The sequence below is a fragment of the Cucumis melo genome, chromosome 10 (genome assembly GCF_025177605.1).
Source record: "Cucumis melo cultivar AY chromosome 10, USDA_Cmelo_AY_1.0, whole genome shotgun sequence".
NCBI lineage: Eukaryota > Viridiplantae > Streptophyta > Magnoliopsida > Cucurbitales > Cucurbitaceae > Cucumis > Cucumis melo.
This window is the reverse complement of record NC_066866.1, coordinates 3603760-3627267: the sequence shown is the minus strand read 5'-3', so window position 1 is coordinate 3627267 and position 23508 is coordinate 3603760. Positions and strand designations below refer to the sequence as shown.

Below are 23508 nucleotides of genomic sequence, written 5' to 3'. Positions count from 1 at the left end.
ATGTTATAATAGTATGTGTTTGATGTATAGACTAAATTATTTTGATAAATAAATAGTAAACATTCTAGTCAATAATTAAAAACAATAATAAACTTTAAGTAGTAAATATGATAATAAGTTGGAAATTTAGAAATAGTCTTTATCATAGCTAATTGAATATTCCTAAATAGTATTTACATTAGTAAGAGGTAATTATTATGATTTTAGATAATCTTTGTCTCAAACAGTAATTATGGTAAATGTTAAATTATTAATTAGTGAAAGAACTTGACTATTTGTCTTTAATTTTTTTTATCCAACTTCCTCTTTATGGTTTTCACTGTTCCCAATTAACAATTAATATGTTGAATTCTTGTCAAAATTGTCAACCTGACTTCAGTTTAATTGTGTGTGTGATAAGTAAAAATAATGTATATAAGCTAAGATTTTAAAAGTGAAACGGTTATAATAACAGGGTCGTATTACCTCTTAAGTTTACTTATAAATTGATATGCATAGTTTTCTAAAAAATAAAAACTAAGATAGAAAAATAGGTACGAAACGGATCCCTTTTTTCACCGTCCAAAATTGATCATTTTACTTTGTTTTTTTTACGGATATTCAAATTTTTATTTTTGAAAACTAATTGTTATTATATTTAACGTGTTTTATGATGGATGTAAGATCTTTTAACACGATAGTACGTTTTATAAATTTGCGAATACTTTATAACATACGAGAAATTGTATGTCCCTAGCTCTGTTAGAAAACTATACCATTAACAAACAAAAAAATGGATGAAAAATAAACATATTTGTTTATACAATTAATTACTTCAAAGTTGAAGTCAGCCGTTAGAATCAATGGCTCTAGCTGTTTGTTGTTATATCCAATTACATCAAAATAAAAAACAAAAATAATTAAAGAAAAAAGATAATTCATTAAAAATGCCAAATAACTAACACAGAGCATTCAATGAGCATCAAATTAACATCCTCTGTTTTCTTTCTTCCTCACAAGAAGAATTCCTAGAAACCATGGCTTCAAACGCCGTCGTTTCATCCTCAATCTTTCTACTAATTTTCATTTGTTCTTCAACAATAATCTGCCACCCTGCCGCCGCCGCCTCCGAATCTAATCAAACCATGTATCCGATGACATGTTCAAGAATAAAGAAATGTGACGCCTCGTTTTATCACGTGAACAAAGAGTTGCAGGGGGAGATCGAAATTGCCGCCGCGTACTCCGTCAATCCGTCGCAGCTTCTGCCGCTTCGACACAAGGGAGTTGAGGATTACCTAATTACGGCACCGTGTTCGTGCGAAACGGCCGACGGAGTGTCCGGAACGGCGTATTTTCACGACACGTCGTTCAGAGTGGGAATCGGCGATACCTTGAGCGGCGTTTCGAATCGAAATTACAGCGGACAAGTTTGGATATTCGGTGATCCGTTGCTTGATGCTGGAGATGTAACTGGAGTGAAGTTGTTGTGTGGATGCATCGAAGACGAGTCTAAAATCGTGGTGACTTATACGGTACAGCTGCATGATACTTTATCCCAAATCGCAAGTTCGTTGTGGGCTGATGCTGATGAAATCCATAGTATGAATTCGAAATTGATTCAAGACCCTGAGTTGATCGTTCCCGGTTGGATTTTGTTTGTGCCAATGTACAAGAATGCGTATCAAACAACCAAAGGTAATTTTAAGTATTTTGGAACGGTGGATGAAAATCACTTAAAAGAACACATTAAACATATAAATTAATTCAAAAATTAAATACACTTTTAAATATGATTTTTACATCAAAATATTGTAAATAATAAAACTAATAAAAAAAATATTCACAAATATAACAAAATAGATATCATCAAAATTGATTTTAAGTGATTGGCATGTTTGAGAATGAGTTAAAATCACCGTAAAATATGCTTGGTGTGTTTCAAAACTGTTTTAATAATATCAAATTTACATTTTAAAAGTGTGAAATTAAATATAAACGGATGTTTGAGGATGATTTTAAACATAGCAAAAATGATTTTAACCATTTCAAAATTACTTTGAAACATATCAAAAGTAATTTTATCTATTGTAACATGTTTGATGATAATCTCTTAAATTAACCTAGTTGTAGATATGAGGCATGACTTTGATAGAGTTCAATTTATATTGATCATCTATATCGAAATTTAATAACCTACCTACAGTCTTGTACCGTTACCGTTAGATTGTTTGTTCAGTAAATTAGAAGAAAAAAAAGTTGTAAGAGTGATGATTTTAGAGTTTATATGCTCTGTTTATGTGGAATTAGGGTCGACAAAGAAACATGTATGGACAATAGTGATTGCAGTGCTATCAACTTTGACACTACTTTCATTGGGCTCATTGGCTATCATCTTCATAAGGAGAAAATTGAAGAAGTCCCAACGTAACAACGAGCTCGAAAGTTCAAAACATCATTCCAAGAGTTATAGCATTACCGGAACATCCAACTTTCAATATCCGTTGTCCAGGGCCAAATCAGAAGCTCACAAAACATTGTCCAGAAAAGGTCAGAACCTAATTATATATTTTAATCTCGAGTATTTTTAAATATAACAAATGAACTAAAATAATTACAAGTATAGCAAAGCATAGCTATTTAATATATTTTGCTATATTTATAAATATGTATGTTTAATTAGTATTTTTTGTAGTATTTTTGATAATTCAAAGTCAATTTTAATATTATAGAAGTGCATTTAAAAACGTAAAAAATAAAATAAACAATTTTGAGAGGCTAAAAATAGGGTTTTGAGTAATTTTAAATATAAAACAATTTTGAAATAACTCGCATTAAAAATGTTAAAATATACTTTTGACTATAAACTTGTGTGTAACAATTAATTTAGTCTTTGAATTATAGCGAGTAACAATTTTGGTCTTTATATTTTGTAATTTGTAACAATTTGCTCTTTTCTCTTAAAAATCATTTTAAAAAATTAATCTCTTCATCTATGTTTAAATCTTTTTACTAAATTTTTCATGATAAATCATTACAAATGATCAAATATGTGAAAAAAGTGATTAAATCTTACCCATTAAATACTAAATTATTAGTCTAAAAAAACATGAAGACTAAGATTGTATTAAAAAAAAGGAAAGAAAAGAAAATAATAAAAAAGAGGCCAAGAATTAAGCATTTTCAAATAAATTTTAGATTGAATACTCACTGAAAGATATTCTACACTCCCACGTGTATCAATCCATAACTCATAAATAGATATGAATAGATATTTGTATAAGTTTATCGATGTTAGAAATATCTCAAAATATTTTCGGTAAATTTATCCTTTACCATAATTTTTCAATAGTTAATGTAAAAACAATATTATGACAGAAGTATCAGGGTTTGAATCAGAAAAAACATTGATTTATAGCATTGAGGAGATCCAAGAGGCTACGGCTAACTTCGATGAATCTCGTAAGATTGGAGAGGGTGGATATGGAACTGTTTACCATGGAGTATTAAATGAACAGGTTTCTTTCTTTTTCTTTTTCTTTTTCTTCTTCTTTTTTCTTTTTAATTTTTCATTAATTATATATAATATATAACAGAAAAAGATCAAAGTTTAATTATAATTGCCTCTTTAATTTGCAGGAGGTTGCAATTAAGAAAATGAAATCAAATAAATCCAAAGAGTTCTTCGCAGAATTAAAGGTTCTGTGCAGGATCCATCACATTAATGTGGTAAACTTACGGACGTTAATTCCTTGTCGGGTTATTTTTTAAAAATAGTAAAATATCGAGACTATTTATAAAATATTAGTAAAATTTATTATCTTTACATCATTTATATTTTTTTACTATTTTTAATAAGAATTATCTTTTTATAATAAAGTGACTTAAAATATTTTATAAATATAGTGGTATAATATGATATTTTTTATATTTATAAATATTTTTAGCAGTTTTATTATCGAGTGGGCTTTTTTTGTCTTTTTTTAGTTAATAAAATCGATTTTTTTAATATAAATGCTTATAAAAATTAATAATTTAAAGGTGAAGTTGTCAAGTTTGAAGAGTTATCTAGTGTGAAATATGGTTAAAAGGAGTAAATAAAACATGAAATTTAATTATAGAATCACACATTTGAATATTTATTTAAAGTATTTAAAAAACATTTAAACAAAAAAGAAAAAGAAAAGGTTTAAACTAATTAAGGTATTCTAGGAACACCTTAATTCAATAAAAAAGAATGTTTATTAGATTAATTTTGAATACATTATATTGTGTGCTTATATACCCATACCCATAAGTGGTAACAAAAAAAACTTAAAAAGATCGAATGAATTTTGCTATATATTTTGTAAATAGTTTTAATATTCTGTTATTTTTAAAAATATTTCAATTTGTCAAATGATCAAAAAAATAATAATTTGGTTTTCCAGGTGGAGCTTTTAGGATATGCTAGTGGAGATGACCATTTGTATTTGGTTTACGAGTATGTTTCGAATGGGTCGCTTAGTGAGCATCTACATGATCCATTGAAAAGGGGTATTCAAAATATCATTGGCTCAATTTCATTTATTGGCTTGAGTTGAATTTTATCGAGCTTGATTTAATCGTAAATGACATTGTCCTTCATGCTAAAAATAAAAGATTTGATCCTCTTTTGATTGTTCTGTTATACTGAACAAATTACACAAAGATCATAAATTCACTAAATAAATTAATTCAATATTGATTTTTATGGAATCTTATGAAAAGTTACCTATGATTTCATTAGGATACCAACCTTTATCATGGCCTTCAAGAACACAAATAGCTCTAGACACAGCAAAGGGGATCGAGTATATCCACGACCATACTAAATCACGATATGTTCATCGTGATATCAAGACAAGTAATATCCTTCTGGATGAAAACCTTGAAGCAAAGGTAACATATTTTATCTATTAAATTATTTTATGGTGTATGGTCGATATAAATATTTTCATGTTTTCATTAAATTTGACATCAACATAAATAGGTGAATTTGACATCTTCATTGCTTCGCATAAAAGTTTAGGAACATAAAAAAAAACAAGTATAAAAACGTCATCAATATAAATAAATAAGCATATTTCTTATTTTGAAAGTACTAACGTTTTTATTTACTCATTTTAATATTTTGTATTTTATAATTGTTCTAGAAATATCCATAAATCATTTCGTAAAACTAAAATTCTAAATTTTTGTCGACATCGATATTTTAAACCTTGATACGATGAATAAGATTCAATTTATCACATATATGTATAACTTAACCAACTTTATCTCGACATACTTAGGTTATTGAATCAATATAATTAATCATCAAATGCGAAAAAGAAAAATTAATTACATTTTTTAGACTTTACTTGATGAATTCCTTCCCTACCAAATTTTAAACACTTAAAAAAGTAATTTTAAGTAAAAGTAAAAAATATTTTTAAGAACACTTAAAAAGCCAGTACAAATGCATATGGTTGATTAATCGTGCTAATACTTGCATATAACTCAACTTCAATTTGTTTTATTTTGCAGGTTGCAGATTTTGGATTGGTAAAATTACTCAGTCGGACGAACGACGAGGAACTTGTAGCGACTCGACTAGTCGGAACTCCAGGCTACCTCCCTCCAGAGTAAGAAGAGAAATAAATTTCAAATGATTCATTATTTATAAAAATATGAACCTGTTACCACTAATTTTGTTTCATGAATTTGTGTAAAAAGATCTGTAAAAGAGCTGCAAGTGACACCCAAAACGGACGTATTTGCATTCGGGGTGGTTTTGGCAGAGCTAATTACGGGGAGAAAAGCTTTGGTTCGAGAAAACCAAGAGCCAAAGAGAACCAAATCACTAATTACGCTTGTAAGTTCTCGATTTAACTAATTTTATTTTATAATTTTAAATTTATCATTACGAAAAAAAAAATTATTTTTTTTAATATATGTTTTAGGGTTCCGTTTCTCGTTTTAAGTATGTTACATGATTATTTTAAATTTTAAAGATAATTACAAATATAACAAAATATTATTACGTGATAGATTTTGTCATATTTATAACATTTTTTTCCTTATATTATTTCCAAAGTCATTCATGATAATTACCTTTAATTTTAAGTTTTGATTTTAGTTTTAATTTATTTTTTAAATTTCAAAATGTTACGATATTATTCTTGTGGTTTAAACTTTTATTTCAATTTGTTACGTAATTTTCAATATTTATATTTTAGAGCTCATTTTTTTTCATTAGTTTCCTGATTTAATTAGTTAAAAGGGTAAATGTTGAGAGAAAAAAAGTCAAATTATAATAAAACTAAAAATGATAGGTGAAAATTGAAATATTCTCGAACATACGAATTAATCAACCTAAAATAAAAATAAACATCTTTAGATTAAGAACAAAATATAGAAACAATATAAAAAATCTAACCACAAAAAAAATGTAATTTTCTCTAATTATTATTATTATTGTGCATTAGGTTTAGATGAGATATACACTATGCATCATTTGATAAAATCGGCGTATTGCAATGTTGTTTAGATTTATTCAATATTCCAAGGGGAAAACTCTGAGGCAGAGCTGGAAGCCGTCGTGGATGAAAATTTGCATGGAAGCTACCCCATTGAGGACGTTTACAAGGTATTTTTGCTTCCATCATTTTATCTTTACCGAATTTCCACATAATTGTAAAAAATGTCTATATCTATTTATCGGAATAGAAAAAAAAATTGTGTAAAATAGTAAAATGTGAAATGAAAGTGTTAAGTTGAATGAATGGGGGATGGGCGCAGATGGGAGAGATAGCGGCGTGGTGTTTGAATGAAAATCCGGTGGGGAGACCGGAGATGCGTGAAATTGTTGCTTTGCTGTCGCAGCTTATGACCTCCGCCGTCGAATGGGAAGCCTCACTCGGCGGTAACAGTCAGGTTTTCAGTGGCCTCTTCACCGGAAGATGATTCTCACACCCTTCGACCTCAAATTCCATATTTACCCCTGCCCTTTTTTTTTTCCTCTTCTTCTTTTGTGATATTTTGTGAAACGAAGGAAGGTTTATTGTAATTAAATTTATTGAGTTCATCTTTTGCCAATTAGTACCGAAGAAATCACATGTGGGTTTAAGGGGAAGGAAGGAAGGAAGGAAGGAAATAAAGTAAACTGGCAAATTTGGCATTGTGGTAAATTGGCAATTTTTGTTTTGTGGAAATAATAATTTGTTGGCTAATTATAGTTTTAAATTTTAATGTATAGTATTTATCCTTAATCTTTATTATCTCTGGTTAATTCTTCTTCCATATTTTATTCTATTCAATCTCTTTTAACTTTAGTAATAAAAATAATCTCTTGATTTTGAAAAGTTTTTAATAATTTCTTAAAATTTATTTTTTTTTTGGTCAAATTAAATTCACAAATTTTCAATTTTATTTTTAATAGATTATTTATGACATATTTAAAAAATTCATGAAATACAATATTGAAAATTTTAAATCTTGCTTGCTCTAGAATAGAAAGAAAGAAGAAAGCTTAACAAGTTAGATATAAATTTCAATTTAATTATATGTTTAATAAATCATTTTTTTAAAAAAGTCTCGATGCGGCAAATATCTATTACACTAAAAAAGAAAGTTCATAAATTTATTAAATAATAAATTAAAAAATTTAGGATTTATTACCTCATTTAAGTTTAAAAGACCAAATTGTTACAAATTTAAAATTTCATAGTATTAAATTTGTAGTTTTAAAATTAAAATTGCGTAACTTTTATTTAGTTTTTTGCGTGTTAAATTTTTGAAAATTAGCGACTATATATTTCATTTCATTTCATTGTTAATAATATCTACGCACGTAGTAGTTGATGACATGAAGAGAAAGTACGAACATAAAACATTCACCATCTTTGAGAAATTGATATAATTATTTTAATTACAAAAACATTAAACTGTGATAATTCTATATTATTATTCCTTAAATTGTTATAATATTTACGATGTAAACGATTATATTACTCATTAAAATTTTTTGATCAAACTGTAAGATCAAACTAGAAATTTAATTCATATATTTTAACTATATCAAGTAAATTTATGAATTATTTCTATATCACTTAAATTTACGAATTATTTCTATGTCATTATAAACTTTTATTTTTATATCTAATAAATCTTTAAACTTTAAAAAATTTATAATAATTATTTAGAATTTCAATTTTTTAACTGCCAAATTAAATTTTAATAAAAATGAAAACAAGTATTTTAAATAATAAATCATTGCAACCACACAATTCTACCTCGAACTTACTAGATACCAATTTATAGGGTGAACGATCTATCCAATAAATATAAATTTAGTATATTTTTTTCCATGTCTAATAAACCCAATCATATAACATAACCTTCCCTAATAAATTGGGTATAAGAAAAATTTAAAATATTGTTTTTAAATATAACAAAATAAATCAAAATAATAATAATAAATAGCACATTATTACCGCCTATTTGTGTCTTGCAAATTTGCCTATCGTGGTAAATTATAAATATCTTTTTGTAAAAAATTTATTAAATTTTGTTAGTTACCAAATTTTAACAAAAATTAAAAAAAAAAAAGAGTAAACTCAAGAAATTGAATAAATAATTTTCAAAGCATTTTCACACGCTGAAAATGAATTTATTTATCAGAAAAAGGAAAGAGAAGGAAAAAAGAAACTCTTAATTCCAAACTAGAATAACTCAGCCATTGGAAGGAACAGCTAATTGCCGCAGATCGTCTTGTAGTAAAAATGGTTGAGCGTCGGGATCCAGAGGACACAAGTTTCTGGCTCGACGATGTGTTGAATTGATTCAACTAGATCTACCGTTTTACCCAGTTGATTCTTCTGCTGAACATCGCGAGATCTCCTTCAATTTCTTATGCTCTCCTTGATTTCCTTCAACAACCTAGCTACCAGGAGGAAGAATTTTTTCTACTAGTGATTTACAGACCGCTTTCTGATTTGATTCGATGGCGGGGGCCGCCTCCGCGCTGTTCCTATTAGACATCAAAGGGCGTGTTCTCATTTGGCGCGACTATCGTGGCGATGTTTCGGCAGTTCAGGCCGAACGCTTCTTCACCAAGCTCATCGAGAAGGAGGTTCTGGATCTTTGTTTTATTTTATCACTTCCTCATACAATCGTACTCTTGTTCGCTTTTGAGGACAAGTGATTTAGTTATATTGATGATAAATGCGACTGAATTAGAGAAATTGGTGGTTTTCATTTCGGATTTGTTTTTCTTATGTCGTTTGGAAGCAGATTTAAATAAGGAACTGGCTAAATAAAATGATATGAATCTCTACCTGATGGATTTTGTCAAAATCTTTTGATGTTAGGGTGATCCGCAATCTCAAGATCCAGTAGTTTACGATAATGGTATAAGCTACATGTTCATTCAGCACAATAATGTGTACCTGATGGTTGCTGCGAGACAGAATTGCAATGCTGCAAGTCTTCTTTCTTTTTTGCATCGAGTAGTTGATGTAAGTTGTATATATGATCATATCGTTCTCCAACAAAGCATTTTGGTACTTCGAACATGTTTAATTTGGATATATAACAATGTTCACATAATCTTAGTTCCTGAAGTTACATGGTTTAGAAGATTTCTTAAACTTTCAGGCTACTTAGGATCTTTTTCTGTCAATAATAGGAGAACAATTTTCCCCCGTTAGTTTGTTTCAGCATCGATTTCGTTGGTAAATGTGAAGGAATTTTCTAGTTTGTTTTCTTCATAAAATATATCGGTTTTAGTTAGTTTTTAGGACTTCCAAGAAAATATGTTTCATGATGAGAAAGAAAAGTAATAAACAGTTGACGTGAATCATTATGCTACAGGTCTTCAAGCATTATTTTGAAGAGTTGGAAGAAGAATCACTTAGGGACAACTTTGTTGTGGTGGTAAGATATGCCTCTCACAGATCAAATCTTTATAAATTTCTTATATTGTTCACCATATGTATTGTGACTTATGTCAGGTGGTGAATGATAATATTAATACTTATATTCTTTGTAGTATGAGTTGCTTGATGAAATCATGGACTTTGGTTATCCTCAATACACCGAGGCCAAAATTCTTAGTGAGTTTATAAAGACTGATGCTTATAGAATGGAAGTTGCTCAGAGACCACCGATGGCAGTAACAAATGCAGTTTCTTGGCGGAGTGAAGGGATAAATTACAAGAAGAATGAGGTATGTGTTCTTTGAAAGAATCAGCTGGGTTTTTTGTGATGTTTAAAGCTTAGTAGGTAATGCCCTGTTTTTATTTGTAGGTATTTTTGGATGTGGTGGAGAGTGTTAATATACTTGTCAACAGTAATGGGCAAATAATTAGGTCAGATGTTGTGGGCGCATTGAAGATGAGAACTTACTTAAGGTCTGCTTACAGTGCTTTTAAACTTACATCTTGACACAGAATAAGCTTGTACTTTCTTCTCTTGCATATTGCACACAAGATCCTCAAAAGTACTTTTTCTGGTAATGAAAAAGAGTCTTCTAGACATGCATACAACCTGTATTAGTCTGCTCTCTTTTACTTTCAAAAAAGAAAATGTTTCTATTGTTTTAGTAAACTCTGAAATTGGAAACTAAACCAGTCAGAATGTACAATCTGTTTAATGATTCTAAAAAGCTTAGAAGAAGAGTTGATTTTTGAAACATGTAAATATTGTCTTAGTGGTATTTTTTAAGCCTTCATTTTTTGATGCTATAGTTGATACAGTTGTGTCTTGGTGTAAATGTTTCCCTTATTTCGCCGCTATAGTTTTACCATGCTCCTTTCCAATTGAAACTTCTGTTGTAACTCCTATTTCGGGTCTCCCTCTTCTTTTGTAATTTCATAACATCAATGAAATTGTTTTTTCCCTTTAAAAAAAGGTATTGTTGAAACCATCATTTATTTTCCTTCCGGTCTCTTCTTTCAGTAATTTCTTATAATATCCTTCTCATTCCATTTGAATCTTTGCCGGTTGATAAGCAGAAATTATGGTTTGGTTTTGTTTATTGTTGTAGTGGTATGCCTGAGTGTAAGCTTGGGCTTAACGATAGAGTATTATTGGAAGCACAAGGCCGAACCACAAAAGGAAAAGCTATTGATTTAGAAGACATCAAATTTCACCAGTATGTATCAAATCATATGGTGCATTTACTTTCCTGTGCTAGTGATATCTGTGTATTGTGTTGGCGACATTAACTAAAAATGATAATGTAAGTGTTTTGCCAGTTTCTATGTCATCTCTAAGTACACAAATGCTTTTTTTGGGCGGGCTTTAGGTGTGTACGTTTGGCCCGCTTTGAAAATGATCGGACCATATCCTTCATACCTCCAGATGGAGCTTTTGATCTCATGACTTATAGACTGAGCACCCAGGTTTGATACAACCACGTAGATGCTATTTTCTAAGTCCACCATTGGTTTATTCATTACTTTCTTCCATCTCGTTATTTGATGTGTTTCATTCTTTTTGTTGACAGGTAAAACCTCTTATTTGGGTAGAAGCTCAAGTTGAGAGACATTCAAAAAGTCGTATTGAGATTATGGTGAAAGCAAGGAGCCAGTTCAAGGAGCGAAGGTATTTTCAAATATCTTCTAATTTATTCTTTGAGGCGGTTCAGTAAAAATCTTATCTACCTAGTTTATTTTTACCAATAAAAAACTCATCATACAGCACTGCAACAAATGTTGAGATCGAGTTGCCTGTGCCAGCAGATGCCACCAACCCGAATGTTCGGACCTCAATGGGGTCTGCTTCTTATGCACCAGAACATGATGCATTGTGCTGGAAAATAAGATCGTTTCCAGGTGGCAAGGTATTTAAAATTTTATTTGCTTCTCTGTCAATTATACCTTAACTTATGTATGAAAGCTAAATTTCTTGATCTTAATCTGGAAAATTCAGGAGTATATGTTAAGGGCAGAGTTTCGCCTTCCTTCAATTACATCTGAAGAGGCAACTCCAGAGAGAAAAGCGCCAATTCGTGTAAAGTTTGAGATACCATACTTCACTGTTTCTGGAATCCAGGTAGCACTTCCATATGATTTCTGTGTTTGTTCCTGATAACTCCTCTTTCTTTCCTCTGGTTTTCCATGCAAGAAAATTTCTATTATTGCTTGAGAGGATGGACAACGATTCTGGACAACGATTCTTACCCCGTATAAACTTTCTTAGGAAAAGTTGGGAAAATTTTCTTCTAGTAAAATAAAAGTACACAACGGGTTCAGGCACTAGACATTATGGGGCTCCACTTATAAAAACAGAAAACCTAATTGTGGACGATTACAAAAATACCTGTAATATGTAGGGAATTTCTATTTTAGACAATATGTAGGGAATTTTAATGATGCGATGCCAGCATCATCAATTCTGAATTTTTTTCACCTTTGGAAGTGCCTTTGGTCATTAAAAAGTATACAACGGGTTCGAGCCCTAGAAATTAGGACCTCCAAGCATAAAACAAAAAATTTATTGTGGATGACTACAAGAATACCTATGATATGTAGGGAATTTTGATGCACCGAAAAACTCAGATTTGTTCACAACTAATGCCCGAAGGCATTTCTAAAGTATACAACGGGTTCAGGCCCTAGAAATTAGGGGCCCCACGCATAAAACAAAAAATCTGAGTGTGGATGATTACAAGAATACCTATGATATGTAGGGAATTCTGATGCACCGAAAAACTCGGATTTGTTCACAACTAATGCCCGAAGGCATTTCTAAAGGTGAACAAATCTGAAATGGAAGGTATCCAAATTCATTTTTATAATCGTCCACTGTTGGATTTTATGTTTCTATGAGTGGGTCCCCTGATCTCTCATCTTGGATATATTCTGTTGTTTATGTTGTCAGATATGTCAACGTAGTTATATCTGGTAGACTTAAATTAGTTTCAAGGCTCTAATATGTGATCGAAGATCAATTCTTTTTGTTTTTTACATCATATTGGTGGAGAATAAAGATAACATGGTGAATTATACAACCATTTTGGAGTAGCATAAGTATAAACGTCGGAAGATCTGATATTTCTCTTTATTAGTATGAAACTAGGAGTACACAGATATGATATTTTAGATGTTAACGTGCAGTACTATGATTTCGTAGGTTCGTTACCTGAAGATTATTGAGAAAAGTGGGTACCAGGCTCTTCCATGGGTGAGATACATCACAATGGCCGGAGAGTATGAACTAAGGCTCATATGAAAAATCACTTACTTTGATTTATAGACATTTTCGTTTTGCAGAGTTCATATGTCGTGAATTATTCAGTTAATAATCACAGGATGAGTTAAAAATTTGTTGTAGAGGATTTGGTGGGGAAAAAGAGAAAAAAAAAAATCTGTTTTTCTACTCTTCTTTTGTTTGTGAAGCATATTGCAGCTTTTGTAAGTTCATAGTAACTGAGAAGGGTTTCTTTTTCCTTTATTTTTCTTTTTTACTACACTAGGTGGTCTGGTTGAATTCTGTTTTGATTATATTACTTTCAACTAGCTCCATTTCTATCTGTTTAATTTGTTATAACCATTGTCATTTTCCAAATGCTGGCTGTTGAATTCTTTTTTCCTTATCGGCAATCGTCGAAGATGTTAGTAACTCAGGTAAACCAAGAAAGAATATCATTGAGAAAATAATTCCATGAATGTGAGGAAGTAAAATCTTTTATTGATTGTCTTTCACGATTGCACTTCAGTGTTTCGGTTTGGCAGGATCAGTTGTTGTTTCCTTCTACATATATGTTTTCTACAACGCTCAAAAATTGTGTCGTATATCAGATCGAATTGAACTCCTGCTCGATCCCGATTAATAATGAATGATATGTGATCTGCCTCAACAATCTTGTAGTACCTAAAATCCAGAATTTCACAACGTTGAAAAGCATAATTAAATATTTTATAAATAGAATTACTATACAGTTCTAAAATTAGTAGAAGTGAGATGATTTTTTTACATTATAAAAAATGCTCTTGAATTCGACCATTTGTTCTAAGATATCGTACTAGTCTTTCAAAAGTTGCAAAAATACTTCAATAAATCCGAAATTCTGTGGAGTTTTTTTTTTTATATATATATATTAATTGCAATAAAAATAATGGGTCGTTGACCTAGAATGAAAACTTGCATCATCAAATTGATTTTAGGTTACCGTTACATGGTTTGATTGTTCAATTTTCATCCAAAATTTTGTAAAGATTTCTATTTTGAAACGTCACGAAAGTTCAAATCACGGGAGAGAATGCTTTAAAAAGAGTTGTAGACTAACCAGATGCCAGGTTCCAAAGACTGAGATTCAGATTCATTATGAACAAAATGGCTTGGATGTTCAATTGGAAAACGTGGGTGAGTCATAGATATTGTGTTTAATGCCCCATCATTCTCTTGCCAATCCTCATCCCTGCACATCAATGAGCACGAGTATACTACTAAATCACCGATTGATTTAAAAGTTTCAAGTGAAAATCAATATTAATTGGTGAGAAAATAATCCGTGATTGTTTTTCTTCTTTAAAACTACTTACAAAACTCACCGGTAGCCTTTATACGGTGGCGAGAGCTCGGAAGGAAATTGCCACCGGCTCATTTGCAATGCTCTGATAGAAAGCAGAGGGTGGATTCCAATGATACTGTAAGGAACAGTGAGACCAAAGATTTTTCTTGGAGGCTTTGTAACATAGCTGAAATAATAAGTGCTTTTAAAGGTTTGCAAATGGCTATTCAATCTCATTGATCCTTGAATTGTAAGATCAGGAAGAATCCAATCTCCAGAAGCAAATGGACCAGTATTTCCCAATAAACATTTGAACAGACCCAAAATTCCCATTTTCTTCCATGACATGTCGAAGTGGTCAAATCCAAAGTTGTAATATTTTTTCAACCAGCCAATGTCCAACCACTCATAAGCTATTACCCCAACTCGGCAAAGCTGTAGCAGACTTATTGGTTTCATGGTCTCTCCGTCTTCTGGTCTGGAAACAAAAGAAAGTCCAAACCGAAAACTTTAGACATTGTTCGAACTCAAAAGTTTAAAGTTAATAAACTAAATGTTGCTTGTGATAACCTCCTACGAGAATAAAAGCACTTCAAGATCATATCAAATTTGTCCTAAATAACATGAACTATCAACTCGGACAAAATGACTAGTTGAACTCAACGCACTTGTATTATCTTAAATCTGTATAGTTAACAAGAGGACCATAAAAATCTCCCTAAACTTTGTATTCCCTTCGAAAATACTCCATTCTATATATATATTAAAAAAAAAAAAAATTCAACTCATCAATACTTTTCACATTTCACAAGTGTTTCAAATCCACTACTAAAATGAATTCTTTCAAATATCAAACAAAAGTTGAAACTTAAAATAATCTGGTGGTGACTTTAAATAGACGGCAAATTTCCGTTCTAGGTCATTGTTATATAATCGATGTCTTAATTTCATTTGGAAACTTATATATATTTTTAAACAATTGGTCTAGTCTAAGTTGAAGGTAAGTAAAATTTTAGAGAGAAACTCACTGCATTCCATCCAAGTAAGTTCTTGTGGTTCCATTGAAGGCCCCTGATATAGCCGTTATACTTAAAACCCAATTCTCCGATGTGTTGTCGTGGCCCTTGAATGCCTGCACCCAAATTCAACAGACACATAACAAACATTCACATTGGAACGTAAGAAAATATGTTGAAAAAAAGAACATGAACATGAATAGAACAAGTTATTATAGTAATGTTTTGTTTTTAAAGTGACCTTGTCGGCGAGCATTTGTTGAAGTAGGCGAGCAACCTGAGCTCCGGCGGAATGCCCCACGATGTGAATAGGATGATCCTCGTCCCATTCAGGATACTCCCCTGAATTTATCAATCAAATACAAAAAAAAAAAAAAAAAAACAGGGGAAAATAGGATCAGAAAAATATATTTTTTTTCAAACTTGCGCATTTTGTTTGTTTACTTTACTTTGAGTTAATAGTTGTTAGATTTGAACCTACCGACCTTCTCTCAACACATACAATCTGTCCGTTTAAGTTCAGGTTTCACAAAATGTTGTTATATAACAAAAAAATTTTAAAGTTAAATTTGTTTACAAAATATAGTAAAATTTTAGATATCACTAGTAATATACTAGATATGATTTCAAAATAACATGAGTCAAAATAAGCCCTTGAGACGATGGCAATAAATTTCATTGACTGTTAAGCAGTAAAGAATGTGTTAGACAAAGTCATAGAATATAAAATTTTCTTATACTGTAATTTCTCCCTCAAAATATGAGTTAAAAAGTTAAATCTATTATATAATTGTATAAATGTGAGAGAATTTGAATATTTTGACTAAATTGATCATAGAACGTATAACTACAACAACTACTTGAGAAGGTGGATTTTGAAATTTACCATTAACAAAAAAAAAAAAAAAAGAAAGAAAGAAAGAAACACGAATCCTAATTGACCTTGTTCATACAGGCGGCCGAATTGCGAGTGACCAAAAACTCTGCTGTGCTCTTCACCGAAATCGACTTTTCCACCTTTCAAATAATAGAACAATTCACGAGCCCTGCAATCCAATTTCCATAAACTAAACAAAAAAACAGAAAATCACAAAAACTTCAAACAAACATCGATTTTTTTGTTTTTAACCTGTCGTGAATGCTGGTTAAGGACCCCAAATCGGGCACAAGAACCCTTTCATCTTTGTTCTCCGCCCCAGCAAAATACGATAAGCTCCCTAATCTCTGAAACCAAATTAAATTACATAAAACAAAAAGTGAAAAAACATCAAGAACAGAAATTAAAAAGAAAAAAAATGATGGTCATAAATTACAGACCCCTTTTCCAAAACCAAAAATTCCATGGACCAAAACAATCGGAGGAAGATGCTGGTCAGAATTTCTCGACGAGGACGACGGCGGCGCCGTTTTGGGGTCAAAATCGACCAATTTAAACTTTCTAAAGGAGTCCGAAACATCACCAGCTACAGCGGAGGTAAAAATATACAAAGCATAAGCCAAATGAACAACAGAACTCAAAAACAGTTCCCAAAAAAGGAAAACCACAGCTGCCCACGAACCGATCGTTTTCATTACTCGATTTTCGCCGCCGCAGACGGTGGTTGTTTAGAATTATTAGGCGAAGTTACAAGTTGTTAAGTAAATAATATAGAGAAGGAAGTTAGACGTTAGATGGATGGGTCTGAACACGTGCTAGCGTCACGTGCTTTGTGTGTTTCCTTGCATGGGTTGCATGATTATTTTATCATTTTATTTTTAGTTGGTGGATTTTTGTGTGTATTCAAAATGAGGAAATTAGATGAATAAACGAATAAAGAAGAAGAAGAAGAAGAAGAAGAAGAAGAAGAAGAAGAAGAAAAAGAAGAGTGTTGTATTTGTGGTTGTGGAAGTTTAGCTAAACTACAATAGACGCATAAGGGAGAGAGAAAAAAGTGTATGGGGGCTAAATAAAATTAAAAGGCCAAAAAATGACAAGATATGACTCAATGGGATTAACGCCACGTTTCTTTTAGTCTTTGATTTCTACTCCCACAAGTTTTGGTTTTGAGGACCCCACTTTTATGTTCATTGGAGAAACCCCTAGAAAATTCCCCAAATTCCTAACTTTGTTTATATTATTATACCAACATTTACCCAATTATCAACGGTCTCTGTACCTTTTGTGTCCATTTGGTTCTTTCATTTTTTTTTTTTAATTATATTATCAACTTCAAAATTTTCGATTTTGTGTGTATGGGGTAATTATAATTTGTGTTAATTTGAAAAATAATATTTAAGTATATAACAATATTTTAAATAAACTATAAATATAACAAAATCTATTTGTGATAGACTTATATCGCTAAAAGTGTCTATTAGCAGTACATTCTTATGGTCTATCAATTATACACTTTCTATATTTACAACATGGTCTATCAATGATAGAGTCTATCGTTAATAGACTTTGACAGATTTTGCTATATTTGTAGTTTTTTTTAAATGTTGTTATATACTTAATTATTTCAAATTTAATTGTTATATTTTTGCAACTATTCCGTGTGTATTATAAATTTCATGGGTGCTTGGACTATGGTGTTTGGAGAGGAGTTAGGGGAATATAGTTCATGTTTTAATTTAATTTTTAAATTGTCAATCAAAAAGCAATCGAAAATCACACAAAATGTCTTATTATATGTTGAATTATGTGAGTGTAAATTTCACAGTTTCATTTCTTGTTCCAAACATGTTCTTTAAAATTATTTAGTATTTCTAAATTTATATACAAATATAAGTGATCTTTTAGATATAAATTTAAATTTTATTTCATATTCAAATTAAAAATTCTAATTTTGTTCTGATTAATATATGTACATGAGTTTTAAAAAATAGTTAATAGAATAAATATCAATATATAAAATTGAAAACTCAATAGTTTAGTGGACATAAAATTGAAGATATAAATAATTTCTTAAAAGTAGTTAAACATACAGTTTAAAATTTTAGAACTAACTAGATTTTAAGAGTTCAAAAACCAAAAGAAATTGCAAATCTCAAAATCTAGGAGTTAAACCTATGAAATTTTAAAAAGTTATTGTCCCTAATGTTGTAACGCCCAACATTTTTCGGTTTCCTTTGTTATTTTGGACCACTAATAATATTAATATTAAGTGTGGTTATGGGAATTTTAAACTTCTTGGAAGAACCTTGTCTTTTTAATTCTCGAGTAATTAAGGTTGAAAATCTTCATTTGGTTTATGATAATAAGTATTTTTTGGAAATAATTGGGGAAGTTTTATAAAACTAAGGTTGGTCGGTTAAGGGAGAAATGTGGGGACCAGTTGGGGGTTAATTGGTAAATTCCAAAAGATTTGGAGATATGGTAGGTGGTTATTTCTAATTAATTAAAGGAATTAGAAAAAGAAAAAAAGATAAATTCTCTCTTTAAAGCAGCCTCGGGACGCGCATAAGAAAATCAAAAAAAAAAAAAAAAAAAAAAAAAAAAAAAAAGAAAAGAAGAAAGAAAGCATTTAAGCCGCCGCCGCCGCCGAAACCCTAGCCGCCTACCCACGCCACACGCCCAGCCGCGCCGGAGACATCAAACCAAGTCAAGCCACCGCACGCCGAGGATCAGCTACGCACGCCAGTCGTGTTTGCAGCCGGAACCAGCCGCGCCGCGTCGATCCGAGGAAGGGCAGTCAGCCGCGTCGCGACGCCCCGATCCAACGCTGAGGAGCCGCAGCCGATTCCTCAGCCAAGCCGTGCCCGCAACGCCGTCGTTCACACGCCCAGCCACGCCGCGCCGCTTAGATCCGACGCAGCGCAGCCGGAACGTTCGCCAGCCAGCCGTCGCGCCGACTGAAATCCAGCAGTTAAGCCTCGCGCGCCTCCAGCCGCCGAACCCGAACCCGGAACCGCCCCGCGCCCGCTCGCCCGAACCCGAAACCGAACCCGCGCCCGTGCCCACACGTGCCTAGCTCTCCCCGCGTGCAAGCCGCGCCGCGCCGCCTGCACTGCAAGCCGAGCCGCGCCTCCTTGCTGACGCGAGCCGAGCCGCATCCCCTCCCTGTTGCAAGCCGAGCCGCCCGCGTAGCTTCCTGTACCGAGCCGAGCCGGTCCTGTCTTCTTCCAGCCGAGCCGCCAGGACTAAATTGGCTCCATCCACCTAAATTTTGGTAATCCATTTAATTATTGTGGTTTTTCCGGTAAGACTCCATGCTCGGACGTTAGTTAAATTAAATTGGGTCGTTACAGTTGGTATCAGAGCACAGTGTTTTAGGTTCTGTAGACTGACCTACAATGTAAGTCATTTTTGTTTTTGGTTTTTACTTCACCCTATGGCAATACGGTCCTTCGGCACTCGCCAGGTATGTCTAAAGCCTTGCTAATGTTAAGATTACAATTTTGCCTGAATAGTCTAAGACCTAGATATAAGGTGATAAGTTCTTGTGGTGAAAAGTTTGTTGGTGAATTTTAGGGAGAATGCCGCCACGTAGAGGTACACGCCGAGGAGGTGGTAGGGGAGGCAGAGGAGCCGGTCGTGGCCAGCCGGAGGCGCCACCTGTTGCACCGGCAGTCGACCCAAACGCACCGGTCACCCAGGCGGATCTCGCCGCGATGGAGCAGCGTTATCAGGACATGCTGCAAGCTGCTTTGGCGCCTTTCCTTGCCGCCCAGCAGAACCAGGCCGCCCCTGTTCAGGCCGAGGCCGCCCCTGCTCAGGCCCAGGCCGCCCCTGTTCAGGCTCAGGCCGTCGCTCCTCCAGCCCCTGAGGAAGCTCAACCAGTACCAGTTCAACTGTCGGCCGAGGCGAAACACTTACGGGATTTCAGGAAGTATAATCCCAAGACCTTTGACGGATCCATGGACAACCCCACAAAGGCCCAAATGTGGTTGACGTCCATAGAGACCATTTTCCGGTACATGAAGTGCCCAGAAGACCAGAAGGTGCAGTGTGCAGTCTTCTTCTTGGAGGACAGGGGCACCGCCTGGTGGGAGACCGCGGAGAGAATGCTAGGGGGCGATGTAAGCAAAATAACATGGGAGCAGTTCAAGGAGAACTTCTATGCTAAGTTTTTCTCCGCCAATGTGAAGCACGCCAAGCTGCAAGAGTTCCTAAACTTGGAGCAAGGCGACATGACGGTGGAGCAGTACGACGCCGAGTTCGATATGCTGTCCCGCTTTGCTCCCGATATGGTAAGAGATGAGGCTGCCAGGACGGAGAAATTTGTTAGAGGACTCAGGCTAGACCTTCAGGGCATTGTCAGAGCCCTCCGCCCAGCCACGCATGCTGATGCACTACGTATAGCACTGGATTTGAGCCTGCCTGAGAGAGCCGATGCGTCTAAGGCTGCCGGCAGAGGGTCAGCCTTGGGACAGAAGAGAAAGGTTGAGACGCAGCCTGACGTAGCACCGCAGCGAACACTGAGGTCAGGAGGTGTCTTCCAGAGACACCGACGGGAGCTTGCAGCAGCCGGGAGGACTCTGAGAGAGCTACCTGCTTGTACTACCTGCGGGAGAGTCCACGGAGGTCGTTGCTTGGCTGGGAGTGGAGTCTGCTTCAGGTGCAGACAGCCGGGGCACACTGCTGATATGTGTCCTCGGAAACCCTTTGAGGCGACACCGCCCCAGCCTTCTGCGGCCCAGCAGGGGAGAGTTTTCGCCACTACCCGGCAGGAGGCCGAGCGAGCTGGCACTGTGGTGACAGGTACGCTCCCAATTTTGGGGCACTATGCTTTTGTGCTATTTGACTCTGGGTCATCCCACTCGTTTATATCCTCCGTTTTCGTTCAGCATGTGGGTTTAGAGGTAGAGCCTTTGGGTAGTGTTTTGTCGGTTTCTACTCCATCTGGGGAGGTCCTGTTATCCAAAGAACAAATAAAGGCATGTCGGGTAGAGATAGCGAATCGTATGTTAGACGTGACCTTGCTAGTGTTAGACATGCAGGATTTTGATGTGATACTAGGCATGGATTGGCTATCAGCCAACCATGCAAATATAGACTGTTATGGCAAGGAAGTTGTCTTCAACCCTCCCTCCGAGGCTAGTTTCAAATTCAGGGGGGCAGGCATGGTATGTATACCCAAGGTCATCTCAGCCATGAAGGCTAGTAAACTACTCAGCCAGGGTACTTGGGGTATTTTGGCAAGCGTAGTGGATGTGAGAGAGCCGGAAGTTTCCCTATCTTCCGAACCAGTGGTAAGAGAGTACCCCGACGTTTTTCCAGACGAACTTCCAGGACTTCCGCCTCCCAGAGAAGTAGACTTCGCTATCGAGTTAGAGCCGGGCACTGCCCCAATCTCGAGGGCCCCTTACAGAATGGCTCCAGCCGAACTAAAGGAGTTGAAGGTCCAGTTACAGGAGTTGCTGGACAAAGGCTTCATCCGGCCCAGTGTGTCGCCTTGGGGAGCCCCAGTATTGTTCGTGAAGAAGAAGGATGGGTCAATGCGCCTTTGTATTGACTACCGAGAGCTGAACAAGGTGACAGTCAAAAACCGCTACCCCTTGCCCAGGATTGATGACCTGTTCGATCAGTTGCAGGGAGCCACCGTCTTCTCCAAGATCGACCTGCGATCAGGCTATCACCAGTTGAGGATTAGGGACGGTGACATCCCCAAGACGGCCTTTCGATCGAGGTACGGACATTACGAATTCGTTGTGATGTCTTTCGGCTTGACTAACGCTCCTGCAGTATTCATGGATCTGATGAACAGGGTGTTTAAGGAGTTTCTAGACTCGTTCGTCATAGTCTTCATTGACGACATCCTCATTTACTCAAAAACTGAGGCTGAGCACGAGGAGCACTTACACCAAGTTTTGGAGACCCTTCGAGCCAACAAGTTGTATGCCAAGTTCTCCAAGTGTGAATTCTGGTTAAGGAAGGTGACGTTTCTTGGCCACGTGGTTTCCAGTGAGGGAGTTTCAGTAGATCCCGCAAAGATTGAAGCGGTGACCAACTGGACCCGACCGTCCACGGTTAGTGAAATTCGAAGTTTTCTGGGCTTGGCAGGTTACTACAGGAGGTTCGTGGAAGACTTCTCACGTATAGCCAGCCCGTTGACCCAGTTGACCAAGAAGGGAACCCCTTTTGTCTGGAGCCCAGCTTGCGAGAGGAGCTTTCAGGAGCTCAAACAGAAGCTAGTGACTGCACCGGTCCTGACAGTGCCCGATGGTTCGGGAAACTTTGTAATCTATAGTGACGCCTCCAAGAAGGGACTAGGTTGTGTCCTGATGCAGCAGGGTAAGGTAGTTGCTTATGCCTCCCGCCAGTTGAAGATCCATGAGCAGAACTACCCTACCCATGACTTGGAGTTGGCAGCTGTAGTCTTTGCACTGAAGATATGGAGGCACTATCTGTACGGTGAGAAGATTCAGATTTACACCGATCATAAGAGCCTGAAGTACTTCTTCACCCAGAAGGAGTTGAACATGAGGCAGAGGAGGTGGCTTGAGTTGGTGAAAGACTACGACTGCGAGATCCTATACCACCCAGGTAAAGCGAATGTAGTGGCTGATGCGCTAAGTAGGAAAGTTGCACATTCAGCAGCGCTAATCACCAAGCAGACCCCCTTACTCAGGGACTTTGAGAGGGCAGAGATTGCAGTCTCAGTAGGTGAGGTTACCGCACAGTTGGCTCAGTTGACAGTTCAGCCAACCTTGAGGCAAAAGATCATTGCTGCTCAGCTGAATGATCCTTATTTGGCAGAGAAGCGTCGCGTGGTAGGGACAGAGCAAGGTGAAGGCTTCTCCATATCCTCTGACGATGGCCTTATGTTTGAAGGACGCCTGTGTGTGCCGGAAGACAGCGCAGTTAAGACGGAGCTTTTGACTGAGGCTCACAGTTCCCCGTTTACCATGCACCCTGGGAGTACGAAGATGTACCAGGACTTAAGGAGTGTCTATTGGTGGAGGGGCATGAAGAGGGATGTGGCAGACTTTGTCAGTAGATGCTTGGTGTGCCAGCAGGTGAAGGCACCTAGGCAGCATCCAGCAGGGTTGTTGCAACCCTTGAGTGTGCCA

The 23508-nt window shown here is 35.1% G+C and overlaps 3 protein-coding genes across 4 annotated transcripts; 2 read left to right on the top strand and 1 right to left on the bottom strand.

Moving 5' to 3' along the window:
- Positions 1-1133: 1133 nt before the first annotated feature.
- On the top strand, positions 1134-7224 carry LOC103489554 (lysM domain receptor-like kinase 3). The gene is made up of 10 exons (XM_051090881.1): positions 1134-1677; positions 2290-2529; positions 3349-3497; positions 3619-3708; positions 4410-4515; positions 4748-4899; positions 5527-5624; positions 5716-5854; positions 6530-6628; positions 6781-7224. Exons 1-10 carry the CDS (start codon positions 1134-1136, stop codon positions 6943-6945), a joined length of 1782 nt encoding a protein of 593 aa, XP_050946838.1. The 3' UTR covers positions 6946-7224.
- A 1421-nt stretch (positions 7225-8645) lies between these two features.
- Positions 8646-13516, top strand: LOC103488980 (AP-1 complex subunit mu-2). The gene is made up of 11 exons (XM_008447952.3): positions 8646-9112; positions 9351-9497; positions 9853-9915; positions 10031-10207; positions 10288-10391; positions 11027-11134; positions 11288-11384; positions 11489-11586; positions 11683-11824; positions 11914-12036; positions 13117-13516. The coding sequence occupies exons 1-11, from the start codon at positions 8984-8986 to the stop codon at positions 13213-13215; spliced, it is 1287 nt and encodes a 428-aa protein (XP_008446174.1). The 5' UTR covers positions 8646-8983; the 3' UTR covers positions 13216-13516.
- A 138-nt stretch (positions 13517-13654) lies between these two features.
- On the bottom strand, positions 13655-17433 carry LOC103488979 (uncharacterized). 2 transcript variants are annotated; one of them, XM_051091213.1, is made up of 9 exons: positions 17073-17432; positions 16831-16976; positions 16643-16737; positions 16456-16559; positions 15755-15855; positions 15526-15629; positions 14538-14975; positions 14273-14404; positions 13655-13857 (listed from the first exon to the last, which is right to left on the bottom strand). In XM_051091213.1, exons 1-9 carry the CDS (start codon positions 17083-17085, stop codon positions 13686-13688), a joined length of 1305 nt encoding a protein of 434 aa, XP_050947170.1. In that variant the 5' UTR covers positions 17086-17432; the 3' UTR covers positions 13655-13685. The 2 variants fall into 2 exon arrangements, with proteins under 2 accessions (XP_050947170.1, XP_008446173.2); XM_008447951.3 differs by having other exon boundaries at positions 16831-17433.
- Positions 17434-23508: the final 6075 nt, after the last annotated feature.

Coding starts and splice junctions, on each gene's coding strand:
- LOC103489554 (XM_051090881.1), top strand. CDS start 1,134: ATGACATGTTCAAGAATAAAGAAATGTGACGCCTCGTTTTATCACGTG. Junction 2,530..3,348: donor CAAAACATTGTCCAGAAAAG/GTCAGAACCTAA, acceptor GTAAAAACAATA/TTATGACAGAAGTATCAGGG. Junction 4,900..5,526: donor ATGAAAACCTTGAAGCAAAG/GTAACATATTTT, acceptor TTTATTTTGCAG/GTTGCAGATTTTGGATTGGT.
- LOC103488980 (XM_008447952.3), top strand. CDS start 8,984: ATGGCGGGGGCCGCCTCCGCGCTGTTCCTATTAGACATCAAAGGGCGT. Junction 9,916..10,030: donor GGGACAACTTTGTTGTGGTG/GTAAGATATGCC, acceptor TATTCTTTGTAG/TATGAGTTGCTTGATGAAAT. Junction 11,385..11,488: donor CTTATAGACTGAGCACCCAG/GTTTGATACAAC, acceptor TTTTGTTGACAG/GTAAAACCTCTTATTTGGGT.
- LOC103488979 (XM_008447951.3), bottom strand. CDS start 17,085: ATGAAAACGATCGGTTCGTGGGCAGCTGTGGTTTTCCTTTTTTGGGAA. Junction 16,738..16,830: donor TTTTTGGTTTTGGAAAAGGG/GTCTGTAATTTA, acceptor ATTTGGTTTCAG/AGATTAGGGAGCTTATCGTA. Junction 15,630..15,754: donor AACAAATGCTCGCCGACAAG/GTCACTTTAAAA, acceptor ATTTGGGTGCAG/GCATTCAAGGGCCACGACAA.